General features: G+C 44.4%; 1 protein-coding gene across 1 annotated transcript; it reads right to left on the reverse strand.

Moving 5' to 3' along the window:
• Positions 1–1,205: 1,205 nt before the first annotated feature.
• Positions 1,206–3,571, reverse strand: LOC123054799 (adenosylhomocysteinase-like). The gene is made up of 3 exons (XM_044478646.1): positions 2,781–3,571; positions 1,716–2,252; positions 1,206–1,628 (listed from the first exon to the last, which is right to left on the reverse strand). Exons 1-3 carry the CDS (start codon positions 3,489–3,491, stop codon positions 1,419–1,421), a joined length of 1,458 nt encoding a protein of 485 aa, XP_044334581.1. The 5' UTR covers positions 3,492–3,571; the 3' UTR covers positions 1,206–1,418.
• Positions 3,572–11,428: the final 7,857 nt, after the last annotated feature.

Raw genomic sequence — 11,428 nt, forward strand, 5'->3', positions numbered from 1 at the left:
GGAGAGGGGAGGCAGCCCACAAGGGGTGGCCGCGCCCCCTCCCATGGGGAATCCGAATTGGACTAGGGGAGGGGGTGCGCCCCCCTTTCCTTCTAGTCTTCCCTCTCCCTTCCCCTTTCCCCCTCCGTAAGAAAGGAAGGGGGCCCGAATAGGACTTGGAGTCACACTCGGTTTCCCCCCATGGCGCGCCCCCTAGGCCGGCGGCCTCCTCCTTTATATACGGGGGCAGGGGGCACCCCAGGAAACATCAATTGTTCTCTTAGCCGTGTGCGATGCCGCCTCCACAGTTTACTCCTCCGGTCATAGCGTCGTAGTGCTTAGACGAAGCCCTGTGCGGATCACATCACCATCACCATCACCACGCCGTCGTGCTGACAAAACTCTTCCTCGACCCTCTGTTGGATCAAGAGTTCGAGGGACGTCATCGAGCTGAACATGTGCTGAACTCGGAGGTGCCATACGTTCGGTACTTGGTCGGTTGAATCGTGAAGACATTTAAGAAATGTTCAAAAAATTCTGAATTTTTTTATGAAAAACTTTGACAAAAGTCCTAAGAGCTTGTAAAATTCCATCATAAAATCACATTTGTGGAAGATGTGGCAAAAAGAACATAATTAGTGTTCCAAAATACTTTGGAAAGTAGCATCTTCACAGTATCGGTTTTTTTTTTTTTTGCCAAAACTTTCACAAATGTGATTTCATGGAGAAACTTTGCAAACTCTAAGAACATTTGTCAAAGTTTGCCATAAAAAATCAGATTATTTTGAATATTTTTAAATATTTTTTGATTTTACTGTTCACCCGATTCCATTTGAGCTCGGATGCTGAACTTCACGTCGTCTAATATCATATCATTCACAAAAACAACTTGCCACTATATTGTACTCCCACGTTAAAGAGAAACTCCACCATAAAAGATGGAACCTCATTAAGGTCGAGCCACATATTTTTTTATATTCAGCTTAACCAATTAAATACACTAGTTTTTTTACATATGATTTAACCAACAAAATACACCACTGAATTCATATTTGAAAGAAACTTTTTTGTGACATGACGCTGTGATGAAACTTCAGGGATAAACAAGCATCTACGGCAATAGTCATTAAGAAACCACACAAAATATGAGCATCAGATTCCGAAGGATTTCAGACACAGTAGAACAACCGAGATAAAACAGCATATGGAAAAGAACACCACCTCACTTAAACCAATAATAATGCCATTATTTCTGGGCAAAAGCAAACGCCGCCTCTCCCAACCCTCACAAGGCTCAAAACATAACCATAATAACAAATCCTCCGCCTAAGAGACAGCATGTAAGATAATAGAAGGGAAACAGGATAGTTGATAAGAGTTCCCGTTGGTGCCGCTGCTCCGACTCAGGCTCAGGCCAGCCGCTAGTCGTGCTGGACACACTAGTACCGGTAGGCCGCAGGCTTGTACGGACCCTCAACTGGGATGCTAATGTAGTCAGACTGGGACTTGGTGAGCTTGGTCAGCCTGGCGCCGAGCTTGCCCAAGTGGAGGGCCGCGACCTTCTCGTCGAGGTGCTTGGGGAGAACGTACACCTTCTTCTCGTACTTGCCAGTGGCCTTCTCGTTCCACAACTCAAGCTGAGCAATAACCTGCAACAAGCGCAAAATTGGATGTCAGCACATGGTTGTACCAGTTATTAACTGATTGGTTGACAGGAGACTGCGCATTAATCATACCTGGTTGGTGAATGAGCAGGACATGACGAAGCTGGGGTGGCCAGTGGCACATCCAAGGTTCATCAGACGACCCTCAGCAAGAACAATGATGCCAGTCTTGGTCTCGGGGAAGACCCAGCGGTCAGTCTGGGGCTTGATGGTGATGCGCTTGACACCAGGGTAGGTCTCAAGGCCGTTCATATCGATCTCATTGTCGAAGTGACCAATGTTGCAGACAATGGCGTTGTTCTTCATCTTCCTCATGTGGTCAACCATGATGATGTCCTTGTTTCCGGTGGTGGTCACAAAGATATCAGCCTCAGAGACAACATCCTCCAAGGTGAGGATCTGGATGCCCTCCATCAGGGCCTGAAGGGCACAGATGGGGTCAATCTCTGTCACGATCACACGGGCACCAGCCTGCTTGAGTGCGGCCGCACAGCCCTTGCCAACATCACCATAACCGCAGACCACGGCAACCTTGCCGGCGATCATAACATCAGTGGCCCTCATAAGACCATCAGGGAGCGAGTGACGGCAACCGTAAAGGTTGTCAAACTGTTGAGGAGAAACATATATTAGTGTTTTATTACAACATAGATTAGTAATTGTTAGCAAGGTGAAAATACCATTGAATTCTACCTTTAGATTAAAACAGAACAAGAGCACATTTTAAAAAAAACTACACCGGGCAAATCACATAATTCAGTGCATGGCACAGTAGTGTTTCATGCTCAAATGAGTGGAGTGAAATAATAATATTTGGTAGACAGATTACTCTATAATTAGACCCTCCCAGGCCGTCAGATCCAGAAAACAATGCGACTAATGTTATCATTAGTTAGTCAACAACCAGCGTAACAAACACTAAACCCAAAGACAAAGATACAGATCCAGGCCTAGTACTCCACCGCTGCTTCACCACGAAGCAGCATCTAAACTAGGCAACAACGAGATCTAGATGTTACAATATCAGATCTACAACATAAACATGTAAACTACTACAACAATACTACTACGCTCAAACAAGTAGAAACGGAGCATCAGATCTGAAATGGAAAATGGGAACCAGGGAAGGAAGTATACCTTGCTCTTGGTGACGGAGTCGTTGACGTTGATGGCGGGGAAGAGGAGGGTGCCGGACTCCTGCATCTGGTAGAGCCTCTTGACGCCGGTGGTGGTCTCCTCGGACACGCCGACGAGCCTCTCCTTCATCTTGCGGTACTTGTGGGCGTCGGTCTTGAGCCCGTCGCGGATGATGGTGAGGACGATCTTGAACTCGGGGTTGTCGGTGGACTCCGGGTCGGGGACCTTGCCGGACTTCTCGAACTCCTCCTCGGCCTTGACGCCCTCGTGGATGAGCAGCGTGGCGTCGCCGCCGTCGTCGACGATGAGGTCGGGGCCGCCGCCGGCGCCCCAGTCGAGGCAGCGCTCGGTGCACCACCAGTACTCCTCGAGGGTCTCGCCCTTCCAGGCGAAGACGGCGGCGGAGTCGCGGGCGATGGCGGCGGCGGCGTGGTCCTGGGTGGAGAAGATGTTGCAGGAGCACCAGCGGACCTCGGCGCCGAGGGCGGTGAGGGTCTCGATGAGCACGGCGGTCTGGATGGTCATGTGGAGGGAGCCGGAGATCCGGGCGCCCTTGAAGGGCTGCGAGGGACCGAACTCGGTGCGGCAGGCCATGAGGCCGGGCATCTCGACCTCGGCGAGGTCGAGCTCGAGGCGCCCGAAGTCGGCCTGGGAGAGGTCCTTGACCTTGTACTCCCGGCCCGACGAGGTCTTCTCCACGGAGAGCGCCATGGAGAAGGTTGGTGGATTGGATCTGGCAGAGGAGGAGGAGGAAGAGGAGTGATGGGAGGAGGCGGCGATGGTAGAGGGTGGGGGTGAGGAGGGTTTTATGGGGAACGGGTCCGCCGAAAATGGCGTACCCACATTCTGCAATTCCGCATTGTTTCCGATCCAGTCCGTTCGATTTCGTATGGACGGTCCGAGGCGCGCCTCACCAAACCACCACGAGATTTGTCAGGAAAACCCTACCGGCTGAGATAGTATTTTGCAAAATTCACCCTGTGGTCCGTTCGCTTTTATCTCCGGGGCCAGCTGGATATTATTATTTTTCAAACGAGTCAACAGTCAAGGCTCAAATTAGAGAAGCGTCATTGCAAGAAGTCCCCGAGAAAAAGAAAATATAATCTGGTTCTCAAAACTCCTTCATCGCCGCCAACCCACACATGTCGATGTCGCCGATGGAGTTCCGTCACGGCCTGAACAAGAAGGTAATATCCGCGCATGTAGCCGAGAATTCATGGAATTCTGACGAGAAGCAAAAACAACGTGGATCCACAAGTCGCGGAGAAATCGATGTTGGGTCGAAAGGCACACCCATGTAAACCTTGTTGTCTTCGCCACCACAAAAGGGAGGAGAGGAGGGCTACCACCCTTCACCTAAGACCTAAAGCCCACACCGATACCGCAAATGCATCATCGGTCCGTCGCATACTAGACTAAAAGTCTAAAATGGGTGACCCTGATCCAAGACCTAGCCCGAGCACACATGGGTTTCGGGATACATCTCTGATGACAGAAGGAAATCGCGACATCAACAGGGGATTTGGAGCACACTTATTCGTCATCGGTGTCGCCACTGTTGCTGAAGTCACACCGCCAGCCATGTGGGGCCCTAACAGCCAAGACCTAGACCTACAGTAGGCACGGTCCCGAGCACGAAGGCTCGATGACACGCCATTTTCCCATAAATCAATGTTGAACAACATTTTCCTTCTATACCCCATCTCATTACGACGATGAACCAAGTCAGAAGCAATAAACGTGAATAAAAGGTGTTCAATTTATCCCATCTTGGTTCGGGTTTGAACACTTTGGATGGTGAAAATACACCAATTAAAAGCAATCCTTATGTATTTTGGTAACTAGACTCGACACAACTTTCCACTCCATAACTAGGCTCAAAAGCAATCCTTATGTATTTTGGCAATATCTTAGAGCAAACCATGAAGTAAGCCATCAAGTTGTAGTGCAATATATTCAACTACACATCGGCAAAAAAAAATATGGAAGTGAAATCCAAAAAAGGTGCCTCATGCAAGCACAAAAGGTTCAAAGAAATGTCTTGGTCTGATGTGAGTGCAAAGGTGCACATGCGCCGTAGCCTTGGTGGCGCACATGGTTGCGAAGTTAGATCAGGTGGCAGCGCAAATCATGAAGGCGATTCATGCTATGCTCGACTGTGGAGAAACCATACCTAAGAGTGTTGACCAAGAAAAAACTCGTTGTTGTTTCCATGTTGATCGGCTGGCTGAGGCTTTGCGAAATAGCTATAAATTTTCTATTTTAAAATTCACATGGTGTAGTCTTTTTTCACATGGTTCATTATCGATATTTATATGGAGAGCAAATTGCATGTATGATTAAACATGCTACACTTAATTATGATGGCGTATACAATGAAGGACTACTGCTAGTGTAGAAAGAAACCATAGTCGCCGCCAGATCAATTTGCCCCTCCCACTTTGCCAATGGTCATTGCCAGTGTGTTCTCATCTCTTGTCAGTGCATGGTAAGATTTTCTTTGCTAGGATTTGTCCTTATAGCGATGGTTATTGTTTCTAATAAAAATCCTCCTCCTCTTATCTTATCTGAGTGACACTTTGTGCAGCATTGCCAAGGAGGTTCGGAATTTTTTTGTCTATGTCATTCTTCATAGGCGACGGGTTTGTTCTTTCTATTGTATATGGATGGGGCTCCATGTGCATCGTCCACGACAACATCACCTTATTCAACAAAACCATTCTTTCGAGCCCACGCGAGCAAGGCATGCGTCTTGGTTTAGCGATGCCGACGCAAGTGCCCGTCAAGATCGGGGTGGTGCCCGACTCGACATGCTTGGTGCCATAGACAATCCCTATTATGATGTGATAAGTTATTGCATCGATTAAATTAGTTTCGATCCTCTACAATTCTTTATAGGTGTTTCACCGACTGAATTTCTCGATGTTGTCCACGCGAACGACGAGTTTGGTTGGGGTTTCCGCGTGGACATTTCAGCTTGCGGTTTTAGTTGTGATATTCCTTCTCTTTAATGCCGATTTTGTATCCAATATTCTCTTCATCTAGTAATATGTTATTTGGTTGTATTTTCAAAGAAGATACTGATTGCGCATGCCTACGTACTGTAGGAGCAAAGAAATTTCCCCTGCCTACCACCACCTACCACAAATAACAACTTAAAATTGAAAATGATTGTGCATCGTGGAAGGAGATGGGTGCCCTTCCACAATCTGGATCGGTAGGTGCACCCGCACATGTGGTTGGTGAGGAGAGATCTGAGCTTTTATTTTTCTTTCCGAGGGGGGAGAGAGAGATCTGAGCTTTTTGGTTGGCCACAACACATTGACTGCAACAACCGCGAAGGGGACATTTACGCTGCGCATCTCCACAGAAAATCCTGGTGTGGGATGGGCACCCACCCCACCCCACCCCACCAGTCCACTCCTCCACCAACCCCCTAGCGGCTGAAGCGCCACGTACTCCCTCCTCTTTCGGCAGTACTGGCTGGTGTACCCATCATGCCAGCTAACGTAAATGGGGGGTGAGGGTAGCAATTCGGGTCCATCGTTGCCTGCCGGTGTCGACATGCTTTCTACGCATGATCTCATCGGTCTGCGCCTACCCCATCAGTGACAAATTGACAATGTTCGGCGTAATTTTGTGCTCGTGGACCAGAAATATTTGGCCAGAGCAAATAGCAAATATCTCATCGCCCGGCGAACTTCTTCAGATTCAAGTGTTCCTTTTTTCTTAAATTTAGGTTGCGGATTCACAAGCAATGGTTTGTTCGAAACATTCGACCAGCAGGGTCCAGATCCCTACGTCAACAGAGCCCGAGGTTGAAGACAACACCTCGTAACTACAAACATGTTACCATTGTTGGGTCTCTGCACAAAGTTAAATATCCAAATGCAGCGTTTGCTTCGCTGCCTTTCCCCGTGCAAACGTATGCAGTTCAGTACTGCTAGTAGTAGGAGTATTATACTCGTGCGCACTACTGACCCAGGCCGTGTAAAGCTACTGATCACAACGGTGTCTTCAATTAACTAATCCAAGTGGAGGGCGTGATGGATCGATCGTGTGGTTGGTGGTTTGAATTAGTAGGCGACGATGTGTTTACGTGAGCTACTGGGGTAGCACGGCCAACATGTGGCTCTAGCGAGTGTGGTGGTTCTACGTTGCCATCAAGGAGCTCGACGAACATAGAAAATGGGGAGGCAGGCCGGAGAAAATTAGTACTGCTCCGTGGAAGTGGAATCTTGCCGGATGGTGACATCTTCACGTATGATGACTTCATTTGGTCATTGCCACCAGCACCAGATGTTTGGTTAAGGTTGGTATCAACCAAGCGATCCTGATAGTGGACTTTTTCTACTACAACTTTTCAAACTTGTTTGCTACTACCCCGTCCCGGTTTATTGGTCCCCTTTTAACCATAAATTTAACAACAAAATGTTTATGCATGACATAAAAATTATATCATTGAAAATTATGTTCAAATACGAATCCAACGATATAATTTTTGTTGACATACACTAACATTTTGTCAGTTGAATCTTTGATCAAAATTTAACACAAATTACAAAGTGGACTAATAAACCAGGACGAAGGTAGTACTAAGCAATGAAAAATAGATTCATGACAATAACTAGGCTCTAGATATTTCCCAAGGAAGTGTGTTCTTTGTCAACCCTCTTGTACTAATCCTAGCCGCCGCCGCCAAGTAGATGGCAGGGTTCCTTTTCGTTGATCGTGGATGTGGTGGTCTCTGATGACGACTCCCCCTTTCAGGGTTTTGGGTGCTTATGTGATGCCATGAGGGTGTAGTGGTAGATCTCGATGGTCACATGTGAATGTTCTAGCTTCAATCGTCCGCTCGGTTAGGTCAACGCCACTAAGGCCAGCTCATGGTCTCAATTTGGTGCTTGCCAGCATCTGTGGATGCAATAGTTTGGAGGCCGTTACACAAGTGGTAACCTTCAACTATTTGTTGGCTAGTCGGACCGATCGGCTACACATGTGTTAGTGTGGTATCGAAACTAGTCTCACCATCCCTTTGGCACAAAATTGGTACTATCAGGGCGGAGATCCCAATAGTTTGACAAGGCAACTAGTAGTGACCAATGGGTTGCTTTACGTGCTATTGTCTCATTTTCATTGTGCGTCTATCTAGCTCGATGCATTTCTTCAGCTGTTGTGGATCTCCTCATAGGCATAACTTTCTTCGACAAAAATACATTGTTTGTCTTGATAACTACAATGGCTACCCTTCAGTATTTTTTATTATTATTGTGTGAAGGGGCAACCGACTCAATTTGTCGTTGCTGATGGTGACTCGGATCAATGGAGGCGACACATGACTGGAATTTTGTAGTTGTGTCAACAACCTTGTAATTAAGTGGATGTGCGAGGAGTTGTGGACTAGTCACTTCGGTTTGCTTTGGTGTGAAAATGTCAAGACCATCACCTACTATGCAGGATGTAAATTCTAAGTCTGGCATTATGACATTTTTCTTCTTGAAGGCACCATTCTAGAGAACCGGAACTTGGTCCCTAGGTGAAAATTTGTACTTTCTAATGCGGGCCTTTTATTTTGTTATATTTTTTGAGTTTTTCTTTCTTTTGATGGTAACCTTCAACCTTCGGTTTGTGACTTCCTTCATCTCTTTTTTTTGGCAAGGAATGTACATCTCTAGTTGATTCTGAGGCCAAAAGAAACAAATTATTCCAGCAACTAATAACTAAATAAGAAAGTAATTCCACCATAGTTTATAGTTATATACATCATAAAAATCATCTCAAACTATATAGGGATAAAACCATACAAAAATTAGGCCAGTCACAAACTTGTATGCCCTGCTTAATATGAACCTCAACGTATAGTATACAGTCGCTTACTAGCTGACAATGTGTAACCCATCATCGCTTTAAAATCTTTGTAAATAAAACTTTATATGCCTTCATACCCTTCTGGCCTTTTGTGTGGGATGATTCTTCCGATGAAGTTGTTTTCAGCAAAAGCAATATATAACAAAATAGAAGTGCACGCGGCACCTCGTGGACAATCGCGCTTGGAAGAAGCTGCCGACGCATTGCTCTCGCTCTGGAAAAATATCATTGTTCGTTGCAGCATCCATAGTGGGATGACCTTGTGTAATAGAAGTTCATTGTGGTGTAATGGTAGCCGACTCAACCCGCCATTATTCCTGATGAGACGAATTCGATGCTCTTGTAGGAATTAAGTAATTTGATTATCTGAAAATTAAGTAATCCCACAATGCCATACAATCCTCTTAAAATTATGTCAGCGATAAAAATTCCAACAAAAATTAGACCAACCACAAGTTTAATGCATAAGGGTAATATGAACCTCAATGTATAAATGATAGCGAAATGGTTTACTAACAGACAATGTGTCACCCATCACCCCCTAAAAATCAGTGAAAATAAAACTTTATATGCCTTCATGGCTTCATATCCTGTTGGAGTTTTGCATGGAGATGGTTCTCAAGATGGATGTTGTTTTCAGCAAAAGAAAGAGAGTGAGCTGTATGCGGCACCCCGTGGCCGATCGCGCTCGGGAAAAGCTGCCGACGCCTGCTACACTCCATTAGTCCATTTGGTGGGTTCCTGCAAATCTGACGGATGAATGAGCACCAACCACCTGGGTGAGTCGCTGTTTGCTTTCAAGCAGATGTCGGGAAAGCAGCCAACGCAACACTCTGTTTTCTAGGGCCCCGAAGCGATTCTTCCTGTATACTGTATCTTGCAGATCTCGATGCAAAGGGACTGCTCACTCCATAGCAGTAAAGGTTACGAACTATGAATTAAGATAGGAATTGGAACGACAGTTATTTTTGTAATATCTGATTTATTTACTGCTCCAACCGGCCACCCCTACATAATTCTTGTGGACTAAACCACAACAAGAATTATGGAACGACGAGTGTACGACACAAATGTTGTTGCCTTTGCTTAATCTTGTTGCTTCACAACTCTGATATTCAATTCGTGTAAAGCGTTGTGTGGTTGTGGTGACGTGCTTACACTTATGTGTCTATATTACTAGCAAGATGCCCATGCGTTGCATGGAATATCAATATGCATTTGTATGAGTAGTTTATCTTGTGGGAGAAAATGATGAACGAGGGAAGGCCTTATTTGCAAATGTGGAGAGGGGTGTGGGTATCTTTTTGCAAAATTGCCATAGTTTCCTTCTTATCCGTCGGATATAAATCGAATGGCCTATATTGCAGGATGGCAGACACACCATCATCACCAACTCTGTTTTTTATAAGAGTAGAGATACTCGGAGTTTGTAAGATGATAATATCGTATTAATATAATATATAAAATAATTAGCTATGTTTGCTTTTTAACCATAAATGAATTGAGTAATTATTTGTCTATCTTGACAAATCAAAATATATGTTACATTTTGAGATAGAGAGAACAGTAGCAAATGCTTCCCTCATTAGGTTGTAGCAATTCAAACAACGGTGACGCTAGTCTCTTAGGAAATATGATTATGTCTGATCATATGTTTATTTCATGACTTTCGATACACATCAGCAGGAAATCACCACATCAAGTTTGTTAGTCGAAATCAGTCAAATCGGATTTTCCAGTAAAAGATGGTCTCGCGTAGTGCATTCTCATAGTTACATTGGAAACCCATCTGAGTTGTATTTCAACTGGGTTTGTCAGTGGAATAATGTGAGATAAGGAATATATCTTGAATAGTTTTTTGTTATGAGCTTCTGAGATAACACTGCCTCTCATTACATCCAGTCTAGGTAACAGGTGCATTGTTGGTATGATTTTCCCTCAAAATAGGTTGTGGTATCAAGGGAAGTGATTTTCGCGGTCATTATATCACTAAAGAAATGCTATGTAGTGTTCATGAAAATGACTGTCCTTATAAGAAATGTTTTTGTAGCTTGTGAGAAAATGTTATTCATTAAGAAAAACAAGTATCACATCATTGAGAAATAATGAAAATGCTATATTTCTTCGTGAAGAGAAGTCCCATGACACAAATAAACTGTTACTTTCAGAATGTTGCTCTAGAGTCGTAAATTAAGAAGAGCACCATCAAATCGAGAGTGCACTTATGTTCCCGGGCTCAAATGAGCTCGGGATGAACATTAAATCCAAAAGAAATGAAAACAAATTCAAACATTTGAAATTTTTTGTGGCCAACTTTGACAAATATTCTGTGTGCTTGATAAATTTCAGCATGAAATGACATTCATGGCAGTCGTAGCAAAAAAATAAAAAAATCATCACTCCAAAATGCTTTAAAAATGGCATTTTGGAGCATCGGTTTTTTACCATGAATTCCACAAATGTCATTTCATGATACTTTTGTGGAAGCAGACAAAACATTTGTCAAAGTTTGTCACACAAAAAATTCATATATTTGTTTTTTTAATCACTGTTTTCTATTATACTATTCAGTAGAGAGCATTTGAACTCGGGAGCAGATACTCCACATCCACCATCACATCTCATATTTTTAGGTCGAACAATAAGAAATAACTCACCATCGATATGAATAATAGTTACTGGTGGTATGAAAAAAACATTATACTTAAATATAACTGGGAGCGAGTAAAATAGAAATAATACAATATATAAAAAGGATACAAGTCAATCCAAATTCGGGT

The sequence above is a fragment of the Triticum aestivum genome, chromosome 2D (genome assembly GCF_018294505.1).
Source record: "Triticum aestivum cultivar Chinese Spring chromosome 2D, IWGSC CS RefSeq v2.1, whole genome shotgun sequence".
Classification (NCBI taxonomy): domain Eukaryota; kingdom Viridiplantae; phylum Streptophyta; class Magnoliopsida; order Poales; family Poaceae; genus Triticum; species Triticum aestivum.

Coding starts and splice junctions, on each gene's coding strand:
- LOC123054799 (XM_044478646.1), bottom strand. CDS start 3,491: ATGGCGCTCTCCGTGGAGAAGACCTCGTCGGGCCGGGAGTACAAGGTC. Junction 2,253..2,780: donor ACTCCGTCACCAAGAGCAAG/GTATACTTCCTT, acceptor TCTCCTCAACAG/TTTGACAACCTTTACGGTTG. Junction 1,629..1,715: donor CCTGCTCATTCACCAACCAG/GTATGATTAATG, acceptor CGCTTGTTGCAG/GTTATTGCTCAGCTTGAGTT.